The sequence below is a fragment of the Sceloporus undulatus genome, chromosome 5, assembly GCF_019175285.1.
Source record: "Sceloporus undulatus isolate JIND9_A2432 ecotype Alabama chromosome 5, SceUnd_v1.1, whole genome shotgun sequence".
In the NCBI taxonomy this organism is placed as follows: domain Eukaryota; kingdom Metazoa; phylum Chordata; class Lepidosauria; order Squamata; family Phrynosomatidae; genus Sceloporus; species Sceloporus undulatus.
Window position 1 is genome coordinate 115,563,069 of NC_056526.1, and position 20,797 is coordinate 115,583,865.

Consider the following 20,797-nt stretch of genomic DNA (forward strand, 5'->3'; position numbering starts at 1 on the left):
TAAATCAAAAAAAGAGAAAGAAAGAAAGAAAGAAAGAGCGGGAAAGTCTGAAATCGATAATAATGAAGGTTTTGCACAGAGGAATAAACACTGTGGGGTCACTGTTCTGAAATGGTAGATGAAAATTCTGCCAGAGAACTGCCAAATTGCTGCAATTTATTACACTGTTCATGTTGTAAAGTCAAGGAAGGGAAGAGCACAGCAGCAGCTTGTTGTGTACCTTCAAGCCTTTTCCAACTTATGATGACCCCAAGGCAAACCTACTATGGGATTTTCTTGGCAAGATTTCTTCAGAGGGGGTTTGTCTTTGTCTTTCTCTGAGACTAAGAGACTGTGACTTGCCCAAAATCACCCAGTGGCTTTCCCTGGCATTCAAACTTTGGTCTCCAGAGTCATACCTCAAATGAATACATCACCCTGGTGTATTAGAACATATTCTGTGTGCAAATTTCATGCGGAAGAACATCTGTGGAAAAATACTGTTTTTTGAGCAGATATGTTTTCTGTGCCAAAAGTGGCAATTTGGGGCATACTAAAAGTAGATTTGCTGGCAGTTTTTCTGATCTCTTTGTAAAGGGATTAATTCGGGTATTACCATATGTTGCTTTTATCCAAAAGAAGAGATTGTTTTTATCCCTAAGAAAAAAGGAGAGGATCAAGACACTACAAACTGAGACTATATTTTAGTGTGCCTGTACTTATTTTTATTATTGTATGCCTTTCCAATGTTGTGATTTTAAGTGACTAACCACCCAAACTAATGGATATAATATTTCAAACAAAACTTCAGCATAAAGGTTTTGGTGCTCTTTGGGATGTCTGTGTAATGGCTTCGTTTGGGCCTTCAATAAAGTGGGAGTAGATAGTGTGTATTTCTCTTCCTTCTACCCCCAAATGTATGAATACCTAGACGCATATTAATAGGCATTTGTAGTTGAGTATATGTTACTCAGCTAATGCAAACTTACCTTGTCATTGTTGTAATAAGAAATACTGTCACCGTCAAATTTCACCCAACGCTTCTGAAACACATGCTTTCTGCAAAGGGAAGGGGGAAAAAACCTTCTTTGTATTTTAGGGTTAAATACATAGGAGTCCCTGTTAGATAAGACCAAAAGCCTATCTAGTCCAGTATTCAATTCTTACAGTTTCCTAGCAGGACATGAGTGCAGGAGCACCCTATCAGCTGAAATTCAGAGATACACAAAGCTGTAGAAAGGCTTTAATCCTATCCACGATGTCCTGCGAGTAGGCCCCAATGAACACTGTGGAAGTTTAAACACATATATTGTTGGTCTATTATTTTTGCTACACTTGTTCTGTCCATTAACTCTTCAATCCAATGCATAAATGCAACAAAGAGAGAGAAATCAACATCAATCCTTCTAGAGAAAAGGGAGTAGACATAATATAATACTATAGAATTACATAGGAGGAGAGATGTCTTCCAGATTTTGACTACCATTCTCATAAGTCCTTCCCAAACCCCTAAACAGCAGGAGGCCTCATATTTTCCCAGTCCAGTTTAAACAAGTTCTATTAACCAATGTTGTATTCTTTTCTACAACATACCCCTGTGGAGACAGTTTATCCAGCCATCCTTCTTTGACTCTCTTTGTTGCTGGTCCATAAAAGCAGGCATAGGGTGATATTGAGTCTCTAGAGTTATTAACGGATTCATCATTGCCACCATGCTGATGAAATTGCATCTCTTCTTTAGCAATGAGGTCCAAATTCCCTCTTTTCAACTCTCCTTGTGATGCCGCCTTATATTTTCCTCTTTGTGCATACTGAGTATATCTTTTCACTGAGGAGAATTCAGATTCACCAGCAAATCTGTTCAGTGAGGCAAATTTATCTTCGTGCGCCAACAATTCACTGTGTGATACATCATCAGAGATTTTCTGGGGTTGATTACGGAAAGTACTGAAAAGAACAAAGCAGGAAAAGTAATGCTATCCCTCCCTTGCTCAATCATGCTCTTTATAATAGGGCAATAATTGGAAGCAATTGATATATAACAGCAAAATATCTTGTATGTATGTCATAAACCAGAAAAGTTTACTTAACAAACTGAAATCCATCATGCATTTTTATGCCTCAAAGATAGTAATTCTAGGTGGTGGAAACCACCATAATATAATAGAAAGCTCCACCTCAGAAATGTTTGTTGCACTCACAGCTAAAGCAATACACAAGAACCCAACATCAATATCTTCCCGACCAATGCATAAGGGCATTATGTGTCTACCATCACTGTGCCTATTGTAACAGTGCAGATGTGCATATGTTTTCTTTTCCATTTTTTCTTTTTCTTATTTAGCTCTGCTTTAGCATATTCCTGGTTCAATCTCATCAGTGCCACGAATACAGCAGATAGGCAGGGAAAAAACTTATTTCTCTCTCTCTCTCTCTCTCTCTCTCACACACACACACACACACACACACACACACCCTTCCTCAACACACATACAAAAAATAAAATGCTTATAGCTGGGCCTCCTTCATAGCAAGGCAGCAATGGGCAATGGTGCCCCATTGGATGTTTATAGCCTTAAGAGCGTCCATTGTCTTTAGCCAGACCAACCAATGAATTATGGGAGCTATATTATCTTGAGGACCAGAGTTGTCTAATCCGGAGTAAAATATATTGTGAAAATGGATGTGAAATATTGTGGGTTTTATAAATGCTAACCACTACTACTATTTTTCTTAAAGTATGAAAAGGAGCATAGTCAACTAAACTGTTACTTTTCTCTACTTTTTTGTCTTGTAATCACTTACTACAGTATGCTGTTCCTAAGCATATTTACTGTAACACAAGTCTCACTATGCTCAGTGGAAATTACTTCCTTGTAAGTGTGCTCAAGAGGACTGGCACTTTATACAGGGAAGTGAGGAAAAAGACAGCCAAAGATATTAGTCTTTGCAGTGGGGAAGATATTAATCTGAAATATATAACTAGCAGAGTTTCTCTGAGCCAGCCTTTCTGCTGCACAATTTTCATCCAACTGTTTCGTTATTAAAGATGTGCGTCTTGGGCCATTTTATCCATGCTTCACTACACACAACTTAAAAAATACAAATAGGAAAAATTTAATATAGAAAACCAGTCCTACTCCTTGCTTGAACATTTGAGTAGAGCTAGGAAATAGAGCTAGAGTAGAGCTAGGAAATGGGTCCCTCCAGATAGATTACAATCCTATCATTCTACCAAATGAGGAAGAGGATGGAAGTGCAAGTTGAGTTTCCCTTATCTGAAATACTTGGGAACAGAAGTGCTTTGGATTTCAGATTTAACATTTTTTGGATTTTTGAATATTTGCATATATATAATAAGATATGTTAGAGAACAGAACCTTTATCTGTAGTGTGATAGCATGGTTTAAAGATTATTATAATTTCATATTACCTTCTGAATAAACTAAAGGGAAATAAGTAATGTTACAGAGCCACAGTCAGGTCTCATGGAAGCCATTGTTTCCCTGTTCGGTGTGTAATATTCTTTACATTTTTGTTTGTAGTTAGTTATAGGTACTTTTCGCTTATATGTTTTTAGAAATAGAAAACTACTGTTTATTGGTATATATGTGTTTGTTTGCCTGTGTGTTTTAATAAAAATATTTTTAAAATAATTATTTAAAGCTGGGGAACCACTCCTATTCAAGGATGGGAAGTAGGGAGCAGAAGATCTTCAAGTTCCTGAAACCATTTTTTTTTTTACTTGAGATTCTCAGGACTAGAACAAGAACAAAACATATGACCTACCACTGAGCTCTGACCTTAGCCCTACTGAAACACTTTCATGTTAAGAAGCACTGTTTTTATGTCACATACATATGAGAGAGAGAGAGAGAGAGTCCAATTAACTTTCCTCCAGATAAAAATAGCTAGCCTATTTAATCCTGGGCTAAAGGTCACCTTAGCATCAACTGGCAAGCATCTTAACCTTGACTTCTACAAAGAACTGTACAGCATCCCTTATCTACATATACTGGCCTAATCTGAGACATTGGCCATAGGTGAAACATTTACCCTTGAAAGTCTTTCCATATGACCAAAGCTAGATTTTAGAAGTAGTTGAACACCATGTGTCTACCTATAGCACCCAACTGATAATCCTGATAATGGTCACAATGGCAGAGAATCGGTATGTGTATGACCTACTTTAATGGGACATGCACTATATAAAAACTGACACAAGCCATTTGTAATGGGGAAAACTCTGTTCTTTTTCTTTGCTATTGCAGTTCTCCAGATCGCATTTGCATTCCTGTCTCTTTGTTCATATGAGGTTGCAAGACATTTTTTTTCCCTGTGTGGAAATTTGTACGCATTTTCCACACATGTATTCTGTAATATATACTTTATTTTTGCAATTTCCCTAATGTATGCTGTTTTGTATACATTTTCACCATTTATTAGCTTTTTTGTGTATATTCTTCAACAGCATACATTTTTAGCCACTTACATTTTCAAAATGCATATATGATTTCATGCATGTGAAACATATTCACAGGTCTGATAGATGTGGGAATTGCTAAGGAAAGATATGCTTTAGTCCTGCAGTGAGTCTCACAAATCCAACACAGAAAATTCCAGCAAGAATCTCAAAATCTTACAAGTTCATTTAAGATTAGGTCTCTGTTTCTAGTAAAAAGAATGGAAAATATATATTTTTATATATAGAAGGGAATTCTATAAAAGAAATACTGTATATACTCAAGTATAAGTCTAGAAATTTAGGTCAAAAATTGACCCAAAAAATCTGGGTCGACTTATTCATGGGTCAATGTAAGTGCTGTATCTTAATTCTTATTTAAAAGAAGGAACCATCCCCTGGTGAAAAGCAAGAGTATAATATGTGAAGCACTGACCCCCCCCCCCTCTCTCTCATCCATCCAGCCTTAAGAATAAGCACAAAGAGTTATGACTGCTGGAATTTTCTAAGTTCTTTGACATTGTTTTGTTTTTCTTCATCCTTTAGATCCTTTGCTCTATGCCCCTAAGTGTTACCCTTGACTTATCCACAGGTCATATCAAAATTAATAATTTTGACCCCCAAACCTGCCCTCGACTTATACGTGAGATCGACTTATAGTTGAGTATATACGGTAAGAATTAGGTATAATCTAGCTTTAGTGGCAATTATTTAGTACTATTATTTTTTATAATAATAATTAATATATTTTCCAACAATATGCAACTTGTCAGTTACAAAGATCTGTTTCTGAGTTTGGAAAACACCACATACTTTTTCGATGCTAGGTATGTACATTAAAGAGTTTTAATCCAATACCTTGTTTTGCTCATAAGGTTATCCCCTTGGATGTTGTTTTCATCTCTCTTCTCTTCCTGGATGTCTAAAACTTCTTTGCTACAGATTTCCTGGGAGAAAAAAGATTCCAAAAACAAAGAGTTTTTAACATTTCATTTCTGGACTGCTGGAAGGCTTCAAAACCTTGCAATTTTGATGTTGCATCTCTGTCCACTTTTCCCAATCTTTAAAACAAATTATCTAATATATATCCTGCTTATAAAACATTACCTACAGGAGTTCTTAATTATGACAGTACTATACAGTGTAAACTTTTTGTTCCATTAAATGGAATTAAAACAAATTTCTGAAACTTAATGAGTACAGGTGACCAGTGCAAAAGGAACACCTCCTTCTATCTAAACAAGGCTTATGTTTGTAAATTTGGACTAACCTATGGAATAAATATCCTACCATATTCTGTTATGGGAGAAGATCAAAGTGTTTCTGGGAGCCTTCCTTTTAATGTATTGATTTTAATCATGTGAGCCTCTGGGCTAAAACAGCATCATGCTGATGATAGCAATGTAGCCTCTACTTCCCTCTTCTTTGCAGTACTCAAAGCATGGCTCTGAGAGTTTTCAAGATCTTCCAAGCCAGTTTTTGAGGGGTGAGTGCAGGGAGATGTAGTTCTGGATTCTGTTGTTCTGCCAAAGGAAGTACATTGTTGGATCCTGTTCCCCAACTGCAATCTCAAGGGGCACAGTTCAGAAGACAAATCAATCAGCTGAAGTCCTCCAGGGACTTCAAATTGAAGTGGAACCTTTTCACATCACACAATTACAGTACTATGTTTCTAACTTTAACTACCATGGCTGCATCTTAAGGACTCCTAGGGTTTATAGTATGATAAGGCAAAAACGTTCTTTGGCAGACAATTCTAATTACTCCCTCCCTAAACTACAGATATCAGGATTCCACTTGATGTTGTAATAACAGTTAAATGGAATCACATACTTATAGCTGTTTAGTTTCAAAGTACAGTGGTACCCCGGGTTACGAAAGTAATCCATTCCGCGGAGCCCTTCGTAACCCGAAATCTTTCGCAAGCCGAAATTGCCATAGGCGCTAGCGCTGGAAGCCGCGATTCCGTGTGAAAAAGCGCCAAAAAGCACCAAAAAAAATTTTCGTAACCCGAAACAGTTTTTTCTAATGGATTTTTTTCGTAACCCGGAAATTTCGTAAGGCGGTGATTTCGTATCCCGGGGTACCACTGTATACAATAACAAGGTAGAATGTATTTTGACTATGGTGCCAAAATGATGTGCCACCCTGATTACTGAGCCCCCAAAAGGCTCAACTTGTATCCATCTCAATTACTTTTTAAAAACCTTCCTATCTATTTTTAAACTTGAGTTGTTTTTGTTTTGTTTGTTTTTTATTCTAATCCACCACTCTAAGTATACCATGGCTTGGTGGGTTTTTTCTCTCTTAATTTTATAAAGCACTAAATGCATGCGTTGGAAGAATTGGCAAAGAGTATTCAGAAAGAACCTTCTTTTCTTCTACACTGCAGCTGCTATTCAGCAGTGGGAGTGAATTGCCTATTCCTGGTGACCTGGTGAACAAGGGTTTCTATGTACCTATGTATAAAAATGTGGTATCCTGCTAATAACAGTAGGAATTACAAAAGAGGAAATGTTCTCTACCTGATCTCAGAACAGCTCTGAAAACTACAATAATTTGCTATTTCATTTCTCCATTCTTCGAGTTGATAGCTCCCCACCAACTAGTCCTAAAGGTACACAAGCCTTCACTCATGGGAAAGTCCCCACAAAACAACTAAGTTTGTGTTCAGTTTTATTGAAGACAACCCCAGGTCACAATGGAAGAAAAGGAAGAGACTGAAAAATACAAATAGGAACCAGAATTAAATGGACTCTATAGTAGAACACAAGTCCATGGCTACTAGTTTCATCCTACAATATGTTGCCATATTCCAATTCTCACTTCTATGGTCCTCTAACATTTTAATTAGAATACACACAAATTAAAACTGAGCATATTAACATTTTAGCACCGCCTTTTCCATTCATATTATACAGATGTTTTGGCCTTTCCTTATCTAGGTATCCTTGTTAAAATCCAAAAACAATACATACCTATTAGACCAATTGTATTTTACAAACTGGCAAGTTATTTCTCTTTAATACCTTGTACTTATACGGTCAAGTAATGGGAGTGAGCCTCAACTTCCTTTATCTACAGTAGCAAAAAGTCAAACTGCTAACTAATGCCACTACACTTTGGGTGTTGAAACCAATATAATCTGCTGTGAGCTGGTCAAAACAGTCCATTTTATTAACTTGAAGGATTTATAATTATAATAGGATTGTCTAGACAATATAAAATCATGACATAGCCAAAAATGTTGTTGCCCCAGGGTCCATGCTACAGTAACCCTGTGTGGGCTTATATCAAATTAATATCAAAAAGAGATGTTACAGGCGGATAGCCAAAAAAGGACATCCCAGGGCAGGAAACCAGCCATGACATATTAGGAAATCTGGATGCCTCATCATGGCAAAAGCCCAGGCACTTAGATCTAATGGGATCAGCCAAGGTTGGGATCAGCCAAGATCAAAATCAGCATAATCCCTTCACCAGGGAATGTGATGGTGGGTGCTGGAAATTGTTTGCCTACTACAGTATAAGCAAAGGGAGTTTCCTTCTGGGAGGGAAACTTTTTTTGTTTGAGGACATGCACACTGATTGACCAGTCATTCTTGCATATCTTAACCCATTCTTCTTCCCTGGGAAGGTCATTTAAAAGCCATTTAATGTCTGAAACACTGCCCCTGGATTCATTTCTTGCTATAAATACACATGTCTAGACAAGAGCAATTCAGTCTAGTTTGGAACCAGACAGAATCTCTGTTTAATTTTGGCTTGTCATCTCATTAGCCAGACACCCCATGAACTGCAAGTGACTAGTGAGCCATCTTCATTCTGGTAACTCCAAGACTGGAGCCTCAAGATTGGTACAGTATTGCCTCTTTGCCACCCTGCAACTCACTATTTTCTACTGCCTATGTATCATTAGTTCTTGTGTGTATGAGAAAGAGTGTGTTTAGCATGTGTCGTGATTCCCCTTTCTATAAATAAACTAAAACTAATTTGGAGCCTACTTCTGGAGGTCTTTGGGTTCAGAACCAATATACAAAGGCCCTATTGCTGCTTCTCATTGAGCTAAATCACCATTGAATACAATTTGTGGAATCTTCTGCAATGTAGCTCATTGATTCTCTCTAGAATTAAAATTAGTTTTGGATATTAAAATTATTTCCATCAGAGCTGAACACACTGCAGTTTAGGCTGTAATTCTATGCACATTTGCTTATGAGTAAACTCCACCGAACAGTTTGGCACAAACATGGAGTGGATTGCATTGTTATCAACAATATCTACAGATAAAACCAAAGCAAAGTACTGCCAAAATAGTCTCTCACATTAAAGTGGGATTTGGGGCTTATGTCATGCCCAATGGCAAATGTGTGTTGGGAATGATAGGTACATTAAAGTGGTTTGGAATAAAACATGGGAAGGTCTACTCATTTCTTTCACAACTCATTTGAATTCACCCAGGTAAGTAAATCAGCCACAAGGTGGCACCATTTGTTGTTGTTAATTACTCATTATCTACAGTTCAATGTACAATATAGATTCCATTTATGCTTATAGGAATCCATACACAGGCATTACAATAATTTAACAGATACATAAGGAGGAAGGATGTTGGGGGACAGAGAAGGTGAGATTTTGGCTAAATTAAATTAGCCATTAAGTCCAAGAAAGTGGGTCATATATTTAGATGTGTGGGGGTTTGGGTCCACCTCCATCCTACTAAAGAACTTTTTCCCCCTTTGAGTCAAGTTGAGTCAGCTCCTCTGTACTACATTTATTGGGTTTGATGATTTCCAACTGCACGATAAGCTTTAAACAAATGTTGGGTACCTAAACAACTAACCCCTTAACTAAGTGACCACTGCTTTCTTACTTCACATCATAGGCAAACCTCTCTCTCTCTCTTTTTTTCCTTTCCTTTTATTTTTGTCCAATAAAGAACAAATGTCTTCAGTTCTGGATGATTTACCTTGCTCTTCTAATTCCCCAGTGTCTCATTAACATGTGTCTCCAAGCATCCCTCCTGTAAAATGAAATCTTCTGCTTCCCCTGTCTTTCCCAATACCCCTCTTCAATCTGTATCTAATCACACAAGAAATTCATTTTTATAAAATATTTTGTGTATGAATAGTTTAACTATCAATAGTGTGGTGTATTGTATGCATATGAGTATGTGCAATGTGTACTAGAGCAGAAGTTGTTTGTGTTTGCTATAAATGATTAAGATTTTATTTGCATCAATATTGTTATTGCTATTATTAACATCCTTATCTGGAATGTCATCCTCTTGTTATTTCCCCTGTAGAAAAGCATGAAATTGAAACTTGAATAATACTATGACTGCACAGGATCTGGTTTTTCTTTAAGCTCAAGGAAGCATATTTTCTCTCTTACTAAATGTTTAGGAAAATAAAGGAAAATTTCTTCTACTTTCCCTGGATGTTCTTCAAAATGGCTGAGCAGGAGCAAGGAAAGCAGTTGATATCTAAGTGATGAGTTTCCCAAACTGGAAGATAGGAAACTGTTCAGGAGTAAAGATAACCTTACTGAACTGGCAACAGTAATACCATCTCCCAGCTATCTATAGTGCTGGCACTGCACCCTCACTCTCCAAAAGAGAGAAAGAGAGAGAAGGAAGGAGGGAGGGAGAAAGGACCTAAAGTAAGAAGTCGACAGAGCAAAGCACTTTGATCCCTTTGCTGGACATCTAATACATCTCAAATACATGCCCGTTGCTGATACATCTCAAATACATGCTTAATTTCTCAGTAAGAACCTTTATTTATTTATTTATTTATTTATTTATTTATTTATATAGTGCTGTAGATTTGCACAGCGCTGTACATAAAAACAATAAATATATAAGAGTAAACCTGTCTATGGCGTACAATCTAAGAAATAATAGGATAATACATATAAAATACATAGCAATATAGGAAACGGTTCAATAAAACAGGCAACAAAAAAACCACTAAGCAAAATACTCATTTAGATCAGAATTAGCATTCTATTGCCCTTTTCTTCCCAGTCTTCATGAACACTCTTCTAAAGTGTACCCATTAAACAAGGGAAATAAATAGCATTAGATGCAGTGTGGTGTAATCATTTGAGCATTGGTATATGACTCTGGAAGCAGCACACTCCTTAGGTGGCACTACCAGCACTCCTGCAGAAGATAACGTCACAAAGAGCCCTGCAGAGAAGAGGGAGATATGCTCCATCATCCACTTCCTGGTCTCTCTTCTCCAAGGCTGCTGCCTGACTTCTTCCTGCTGACTAGTACCATCTAGTTACTCACAGGAGCAGATTCCAGGTATCCCCAGCAGCTCGTGAGCATCCCCTGCCTGATACAGGGGACTGCCTGGGGGTGGGCCCACCACTGGCAGAATAATCTCTTTGGGGGAGTCACCTTGGGGGTGCATTTGTTGGCCCCTATGTAGACTTGCCCACAGCTGCACAGGGACCACCAAACGCAGTGTGCAAACAAGAATCAAGGAACATGAGAGACACTGCAGACTGGGTCAACCAGAAAAATCAGCAGTAGCAGAACAAGTTACAAACCATCCTGGGCATAAAATGCTGTTTGAAAACACAGAAATTCTAGACCATGCCAACAACTACCATGTCAGGATGCACAGGGAATCCTCTTTTGCAGACTCTCCCACCCTGAGGCCAACAGAACAATACACATGCAAATCGCTCCTGCCTTCCCAGGTTCACACAATCAATATATATATCCAACTCCTTTCCAGGCAAGCATTCTCTGAAGATGCCAGCCACAGATGCTGGCAAAATATCAGGAAGAAACTCTTCTAGAACATGCCCACATAGCCCGAAAACCCTACAAAAAACTATGGATGCCGGTCATGAAAGCCTTCGATTCCACAAAATAATTGTTGTTTATGGCACTTGTGTTATTCATTCCAGTTGGTGAGCTTTCTTTCTCAGTTTTGACTTTGTTACAATATCAGTTTCCTTAACAACTCTCCACAGAGCATCAATGCTTTCAAGTTTTCAAGGACACTTACACTGTCCTTTCCCTGCTAGGTTTCCCTAAGCCTAACTAAAAATCCTGTCACTCAGGCTAATTATAACCCTCGGGTTATTTTCTTACGATAACTCCCTCAATTGGGGCATTTATTAGGTTATAAGCCCCTCTGGAGTTTAACCTCAGTTCCACTGTGGAGCTCACAAAACTATGTCCATTCTTGGACTCACGGGACCCTATCTGAACTTCCAGCTGCCAAAACAGAATCTTCAAATTTCTCTGTCAGCATCTCAGTGGCTGACACTATCTGGCTCATGACTGGCTGTTGCAATCCCAGTCTAATCTGTCTTTTCACTACAGTCGCCTCGCTGAGATAGGGCTTGAAAGTACTGTTTTATAGTAGCACCCATCCTTCTTGGAGGGGTGCACACAGGAGGTAGTGCTGTCTGTTTGACACCCTGGCCTGTGTTGTTCATCAGGTCTCAATTCTTTTTTTAAAGTTATTTTATTATTAAAATTGTTCATACACAAAACCACAATTACAAACAGTAGACATTTATAAACGCTACATACACATACAACCTCTTTCCCTTCCCATACCTTATATATTTATCTATCTAATATCTATTAACTATCTAATATCTTCCACACACTCTACACTGACTAACAACAACCACATATACTTCCCAATCATTGTTATGCAGGCATTTCCTGAGAGATGGAAATTATTGCAAGGGCTCCTCAAGGGGGAAAAGATTGAGAAAGGCTGCTGTAGTGCAATCAATAAACTGGGTGGACTCTACAAAGTTGAGCTTGATTCTCAGTGTCCTAGACTAACAGGGACAGTGAGCAGAGCTCACACCGACAGCCATTTTGCTGGGCATACAATATGTGTGAGTCAGTGGAGACCTAGTAATAACATGATACCATTGCAACATGCAAATCTTCTGTACCTCTTTCTCTCATTCTCTGTTCTGCCCTACCCTTATAACAATGGGAGACATTCTGCTAGGAAATAACAACTCACCGTTTCTTCTGAGCAGGGAATAAGGAAAGTTTCTCCGTATGGAGAGATGGGAGGTGTCCTTTCTTCACCAGGGCCTCCTATATACATATATTAAGAAATGGGCATTTATTCACAATTATTCAGTTTCTCTGACATACAATATACACTTGTCGCTGAAAGTATATCTTGGCTCAGAGAACTAAATCTAAGTTGCTATGTTAACAACTTCACAGTTCTGTCAGGTTAACACATATAACTCAACTTCAAGTGTCACTATCAAAATACATGAGAGTATTTTTGTATACGACTTTTCATTTTTAAATAAAATTCTCAAAGCAGTTTTCAATATTAAACTATGACCATGCCATGCAGATAATCTACCTGAGATATTTCAGTTTAATCTATCAAACTGTTCAAGCTATCTATATTTTTAAATAGCAGCCCTCATCTCATAAAGTGAACTAAAAAAATTAGAGCAGATAAGCCTACAATGGCCAAACTCATGGTCCTGTATTTAGTCATGCCTCTGTAAATTCATGCATTTCATAAAATATTGGCATCCAATATTTTATGAAATAGCACATATTTCATTGGAATATGCTTCTAAGTAAGCCTCAGGGATATATACTCACGAAATTAAAACTATGGTATTGACTTATGTTCAAAGTCTGAATCTCTAGTTCCTTGAATTATAGCTGTTTATGCTAGCCAGTGCATTTATATCATCATTTACTGTTATTATTTTATGTTATTTTATATTATATATTATTTTATTTAAATAAATTAATGAATAAATCATATATATTTAATTCATATTTCTCCTTTCTTTCAATATTATACCAAGGGCATCTCACAATATAATTTAAAACAAAATACAGTTCAAGAAATGGATAATGTTTAAAAATAAACCAAACAAATGCATAAAAACATTAAGTTAAAACAGTTTTTCTTAACTGAATTATTTTCAGGAATGTACAGTTGGCGCACCGCATCCGCAGATTTTTTTATCCATGGATTCAAGCATCCATGCCATGAAAATATTCTCTAAAATATATAAATTCCAATAAAGCAACCTGGATTTTACCATTTTATATAAGAGGTACCATTTTACTGTGTCATTGTATATACATGGGACTTGAGCACCCTCAGATTTTGTTATCCACGGGGGGCCCTGGAACCAAACCCCAGCAGATACCAAGGGCCCAGTGCACAATTTCATTTTCTTCTGCTAAAACAAACTAAGGAGAGAAACAGAATGGCATGAAGGAGCGGCTTGAAGCCACCCTTTCCGAAGACAGATTGGAGCCACAGCAAATACATGTTGCAGCTCCACTCCACTTTCAACCTGGCTGAAAAAGGAGCGGATAAATCCGCTGCTTTTCCAGCCGGAGAAAAGTCAGCTTTGCCAGCCCTGCTACGGCCCCATGATGGCTTCATGATACTGCGGTGGTGTGTGGCATATAAATGCCAAGCAGCTGGAGAATCATGAAACCACCCACGTCTGGGCAGCCAGATGGCTTCAAGACGGCTTCCTGGCATCATCACAGTATGCGGTGTGTAAACACCATGTGCCAATGACGCCCAGAAGCGAGCTTATTTTGCCCATCTGTTCAGGCTCTAGGACAAGGTAATATTGAGAAACCATTCTGAACTGATGTCACTGATAATACAGACAAAATGGCACCACCCAACTTGAAGCTAGGAGAAGCTTTTTAAAAGTTCAAGAGGAGGAAAACGTAAAGGGAAGAATTTGCTCACAAAACACAATAATCATGAAATGCTGAAAGGAAGGTTTGGAAAGCTGGGCACAAACAGAAAAAAATATTCTGGAAAGCCCATGATTTGTTGCCTGGAACATTGTACAGGATCACTCCACAATGAATTCTGAAAATCCTATTTGAAATTAGTACAGTGCACCCGTGTCATATACAGAGGTCTCTTACGCGGCTTCCAGCATAAGCTGGAAGTCACGACAGAAAGAGCGGCGCAGCACACCGGAAGAAGCAATGGTGCACGCGCCACCATGTGCCGCCGTGGGCATGAACCCCGTTCATTTGAATGGGGCTTGAGCATCCACGTTTTTTTTCCCCCTTACGGAGGGAGAGGTCCAGAACAGATCCCTCTGGTAAGGGGAGGGCAGACTGTATTATTATTTTCCCTTTTTTCCACTTTATTTCTTTTAATTATTTTTTATTAAACATACATAAAAATCCACATATACAACACTTGAATATAAAGAGCGATCACATCCATATACACCTTGAGATATGACCTACCTTATAACCAAACACTTATCCAACCCCTCCCCTTCCCCATCCTTCTCATTCAATCTTCCCTCCTTACATTCAATAAATCCCATCTTGCTCCTTCTTAATTGCTTCTCCTTTTTTTCTTCCCCCCAAAATTCATTCTTCTTCTCCACCACCTTCTCATACCCCCACCTACTTCCCCAACCTTCTTGACTTTCCATCCATCCATCCACCAATCTTCCTCCCTACCATCCACCCTCCTACATTCTTCATTTCCATCTATTTTTCACCTTTCTTGACTTCATGTTGTTTTCTCTTCCATACCACCCATTTGAACTTAGTATTAGAAAAACTTGGGAAAGCAATTGACTTAATCTCCCCCCTACTCCTGACTTTAGAGTCAGAGTTTTAGGCAGAAATCCTAACTGAGAAAAATAGTTACAAGCTGTGTATCCCTTATTCAGAATTCCAAAATCCAAAACTTTTTGAGCTACAACAAAAACAGCATAGAACATAACTGTACTGTATTACTGAGGCTGGAAAAAGCCATGGCTGGAGAGAGATGCAAAGATCAGTGAAATTGCAGGAATCCATGCCACCCATCATTTCACAGATCCTCAGCATCTCTCCAGCCTCATTATGTGTCATTATGTATATGCAAATACAGGGATTGCAAAATCTGAAAAAATCCAAAATACAGAACGCATCCAGTTCCAAGCATTTTGGATAAGGGATACTCAACCTGTATTAAATCTAGGAAGGGTTGCTAGTAAGTAGACAAGTGAAAATACTTTGCTAGATGACAGGGACCAGAATAATCAAAGAACAGGCCACTCCCTGCAAACACATCAGACTCTGTAAAACTAGTGACTGGCATGAAAAAGTGTCTGCAATTCCCTTCTTCCACTCTGGCCATCTCCTCTCCTAACAACCTCTCCTGTAGGACTTATGCATAGCATATATTTTTCATATATGTATATTTATTTTTATTTATTTTTAAATGATATACTGTTTTTCAGTCCCTCAAAAGGGCCCTCAGTGTGCCTTACAATAAAACAATTAAAATATCACAGAATAAAGAGATTAAAGGACAATGCCAGCTATCAGTCTATAAAGGTTCACAAGATGGTTCACAAGATGAAATAAATCATGCAGTTCTTAAAAAGAGAGAGAGAGAGAGCTCAGTGACCTTAAAAATGGAAGTTTGAAGAAGGGGGGGGGAGAGAACAGAGGAAATATCTTTGAATGTCAATAATTGACACACACATCTGCTCTGCCTCCTTTGTGCACAAACACACATCTAATACAGCAATCCAGATTAGTGTGTGTATCTGCAGTCACTCTAGGCATCTAGAGTGTCTGTTCAAGACTTCCCGCTCCCTCTGCCTGAATGGCAGCACACTGAAAATCTACAAGAAACCAGAGCTAGCTTTTATATATAAGAATATATGTACACATACGATGAAATTAGTGGCATGTATCTTTCAGACTTATGCTGCCCATTAAATTGTTTCAGACTTTCTTTAGGTCATCCCCTTACCATAGCTCTCTTATGCTGCTATAAATTCAAGTCAAAGAAAGGAAGCACATTGCTGCTCAGGAATTACATACACCACATCTTCCTGCCCTGGTTCAGTGAGCCACAAGGCCATGCTGTGAAAGCTCTCAGAGCTGTAGGCCTGCATGAAACCCCCAACACACACACACACACACACACACACACACACACATCATTTTAATGAGCTCATAAATTCTAAGCCACAATTTCCAAGTGTCTCGTTGTGACTACTGGGTCACTGAACCAGGACCAGAGGCAATGCCTTTTCAATGACATCAATGTGCTACCTTTTGACTTAGTATGCCAAGGATAACCATACTTAAGTAAGGAATGGCTACTGTCATTTTAATCAATAGTTTCCTCACAGTGTTTTCCCTTTTCTTCCCAATTTTGATACCATATAGATTGAAACCCCTTAATCCTTGTGGGGGCAGGGGGAAGCAGGAAGTTTCTAGCTACACTTTTTCCAGACTAAAGGCTTTGAAACCTAAACATTAAAAGAATCAAGAGGAAGACCAAAAATAAAAACCACAGCTTTCAAAGCACTTGCATAGTTTCCAAGGTGCAAAAAAGGAAGGGGAGGAGGAAAGGGAATACTGTTTTGTGGTTTTGAAAATGCCTACAGCTGACAGCAGGGCTATTTTGCAGAGCACGAAATGTGCCCAGACATGTGCAGGTATGTCTTTAATAAGAGCATGCTAGAGTTCACTCCAAGTGGATAAGCAACTCTGTTTATCTGCCTTCACTGAGGCAGACTGAACACTATTAACTCTTCTTAATCCTCTTCCCTCAGGTAGAGTGTTAGTTATTAAATACCACAGCTAGTACCCAAAGAATGATATGACTAGTTATCCACACTCAGAAGGGATTCAGACTTTTTCTTTCCCCCAAGCTATGTGGCAAACCAGTTTAGAAAGGAAGTAACTAAACAATCTGTCACACAATATTTGGGAAGAAGGAAGTTGCTGATGGAGAGGTTAATGAAAAAAGCTGAAGAAAAGTATGCAAATGATAAACACACAATTAATGAGTCCAGCAAAGTGGAACAATCTCCTGGGACATCCATCAATCACTCTGTTTAAGGCAGAACAACTTTATTTTATGACATATCTATCTAGCTACCATCTATCATCAATGGTATTTTTAAAGATTTCTGCAGGCTTTAAACTAGACTATATTCTTGTTGCTCGTAATGCATTTTTAATGTAATTTAACATTTTATTTTATTTACCTACTAGCTACTTAGATAGCCTACCTTTATTCCAGTTATCTAAAAATGTGGTACAGTGCAAGGTATTAGAAACTTGCATGTAAATATACTTTGTTGAGTATGTAAGAAAAAAATAAATCATTTCATTTTTTGTCTTCCCAATAGGTAATTCAGGATGAGAGAGTGGATAGTCCAAAATCAGCCACTGAGCTTTATGGCTCAGCATGGAGTAAACCTTGACTCTCTCAAATGCAAGTTCAATATTTTACAAGTCACGCTTGCATGTTTTGGGAAGTAAAGAGAAATATTCTATAAATAGGAATGCATTGGCAATGTGTGTTTGGATTGTGGAATGTAAGTGTTGAACAGGTCTTATGGTCAGGAAGTTCTTCCTGATGTTTAAGAATGTTTGCTTTTCCTATACTTTGAATCCACTGCTCCATGTCTAAGGACCGGTACAGACCGCTGAAATTAGGGCTCGGGAGAGCAGAGCATCCGCACACTCTGTGCTCTCCTGGCACCATTTTGGGCATGCGCACATTCAGATGGTGCACACCAATGACATGCCTTGTGCGTTGCGTCCAAATGGTGTGGCACACAAGAGACATCACCGCACCACGCCAGGTTTTGCAGCTCCTTTTTGTAGCGGATCACTACTGCACCCGTGTGGTTGCTGCGGCAATGATCCAGGAGATAAAGAGGCGGCCTCTGGCCGCCCCTTTCTTCTCATCTGTACAGCCCTTTAGTCTCTGTAGCAGCAGAAAATAAGCTTGCTCCATCCTCAATATGATATCCTTTCAAACATTTAAACATGACTATCATGTCACCTCTTAACCTTTCTCTTCCCCCAGACTAAACACACCCAGCTCCTTAAGATATGGTTTCCAGACCTTTCTCATCTTGGTTGGGCTTCTGTGGACACGTTTCAACTTGTCCACATCCTTCTTGTACTGGCATTGAGTTGTCTTTTGAGGCCTCTTTTTGTCTTATGAAGTGAATCTAAAGAAACTATCTCTCATACACTCTCACATAAACACTCACACACATCCCAGTCTAGTATGCACATATCCATTTTTCCTCTTTTATATGTCAAGCTTATTCTTAAAGTATTCTCCAATTGTCCTGCCTCTCTTTCACACTACTCAAACTCTAATTAGATGTGACAGAGCTATGACTTGCATGTTAGAATGCCAGTCATGCAGAACTAGTTTAAAGCAAGATGTGGGAGGTGATTTAAAATGAAGAAATGATGGGTAAGGAGGAGATGTTGAATTCTTCCTCCCTGCCCCCATGTTTTCTCTTGAATTCACTTCCAGAAGCTGAAGAAAAACAGTTGGAGTTTTGAGAGAGGAAAATTGCAGACAGGCAAACAGTTCAGCATGCTGCCTTTCTACATATGAAATTGCCTCCCACTGCTGTCACTACATATATTACTCAATGACACCCAAGTCCTGTCTACTGTCACATACGCTTAGGGCATTCTGCTACCCATGCATTTAACTAGCAATCATTCGGAAAGAAGGCAATGATTAAAAGTTCAAATTGGTCTAATGTAAGAAAGGAACATTGCAAGTAGCACCTGAGAATGTACAAGTGACTTGCACATCCTGTTTCCATGTGTTTTCCATCATAGCAAAAAGCTGCACATCTCTTCCACAAGGAAATGCATCAGCCATCAGTATACCTATCTTTCTCCAAAGACAGGGAAGGAAGTTCTCTGGAGTGTCCTCTTTACCAAACTTGTGCAGCATGCTCAGGTGCTGGATTTTTATCACTCTCAAAGAAAGTCTGTGCTCTCAGATAGACGTGTATGTAAAAGTAAAGCTAATACTTTCTTGGTAAAATCAAGAAATTTGCCAGTTTCTCATTTATAAGAATCTTTTTTTATTGTTTACATCCTCTTATTTCTCTGCATTTCCCAAATAAGGAATATAATAACAGCTTTTGCTCCTCACCACCATCACATACATTGACTGATAACTCAGTATAATGTGCAGTTGGGCAAATTCAACTCACTTCTTTGTGAAATATGACTCTCTGAACAATGGATATTTAAACCTTTCACGTTTCTTCTTTCTTGGAGGTAGCTGGAAAGATAACAAAGAAAGTAATACATATTAGGAAGAACATGCACTTATCTAGTATTATATTCTGTAGACTTACAGATTCAGTAGATATAGAATATGTAGGCTAAACATCTGAATGCTATGGAATTCTGAGATTTGTAGTTTCATGAGATATTTAGCCTTCTCTTTCATAAAGTTCTAGTGTCACAACAAACTGCACATCCCAGGTTTCCATTGCATGGAGTCATGGCAGTTAAAGTGTCAAACTGCATGCAGTATTTCTGCAATGCAGATGCATCCTATGTTCCCCTGCCCATTTTCTGTCACAATATTTTAACCCAAAATATCCCACTTTATTATAGCAATGAATTTGAAATCAATATTGAACTGCTTAAGCAGTAAATTAGGGATGCAATGAATGTCTGAGAGATTTTTTTACAAAATGTCCAAGAAAACAACAGCATATTCATAGCTATTGGTCATATAAATAGCTTGACACTTGAGCAAGGTAGCAGGTATCCAAAGACTACTCATGAAACCAAAAGGAGCTGCACAATCAGACTGGCTATACAGAACAGCATACAGTGTAGAACAGACCTGTCTTGAGAGAACAGTCCACAACCACTCATAGTATCAAGTGAACATTTACTTTAATAGAAATATTCAGGAGTGTCAGTTTAGCAACATCAGATGTATCAGCTTTTTCAATGGAGACAGTACTGTATAGATATATCTTAGGAAAATCCTAACGCTACCAAACATGCTATGGAATTTTCAATTAGAAACAAATACTGTACATTACAAAATAAGGACAAATTTTATTTGCCCTGAGCAATAATCTATTCAAAACAAGAAATGTCATATATAAAAAAACCTACAGTCGCTCAGCAATGGATTGAACAAGGACAATGGCTTTCTGCCTCACTACACACATTTCAACACTATCTGATCCCATCCTCATGGAGGTGTCGTACAGTCATCTACAGTATTCTCCCCACCTGCAGGCTAATTTCTAAGGCCAAACTGGTCTTGCCATCTCATTTCCATATCCAGTGGCTATGTCTTTGTCCTCAAATGACCATAGTTAAAAACTGGACCTGCTACTTCATTTCCATAGCTAAAGGATTTTTAATCTGAATTGACATTCTCACATACTTATGGCATATATATATATATATGTCTGTACCTGGCTTCAACTCCACCAAACGCATCTGAGGAAGGTGACCAAAGCATATGAAAGCTCATGCTGCCAACTTCTTTCTTTCAGCTAGTCTCAAAG

At 38.4% G+C, this 20,797-nt stretch overlaps 1 protein-coding gene across 5 annotated transcripts in view; it reads right to left on the minus strand.

The window, feature by feature from the left end:
- ARAP2 (ArfGAP with RhoGAP domain, ankyrin repeat and PH domain 2) overlaps positions 1-20,797 on the minus strand; it is a 145,553-nt gene that overhangs the window by 99,807 nt on the left and 24,949 nt on the right. For 4 of the 5 annotated variants that reach the window (XR_006104250.1, XM_042470279.1, XM_042470280.1 and 1 more), the window contains exons 3-7: positions 19,469-19,539; positions 12,457-12,533; positions 5,300-5,388; positions 1,573-1,926; positions 969-1,038 (exon numbers count right to left, since the gene is read on the minus strand). Coding sequence is in view for 4 of the 5 variants with exons in the window: in XM_042470279.1 (XP_042326213.1) it covers positions 969-1,038; positions 1,573-1,926; positions 5,300-5,388; positions 12,457-12,533; positions 19,469-19,539 (661 nt within the window). In the remaining variant the exon portion in view is untranslated. Of the gene's footprint in view, positions 1-968; positions 1,039-1,572; positions 1,927-5,299; positions 5,389-12,456; positions 12,534-19,468; positions 19,540-20,797 lie in introns of those variants that run through there. The other variant, XM_042470282.1, reaches the window with a different exon arrangement.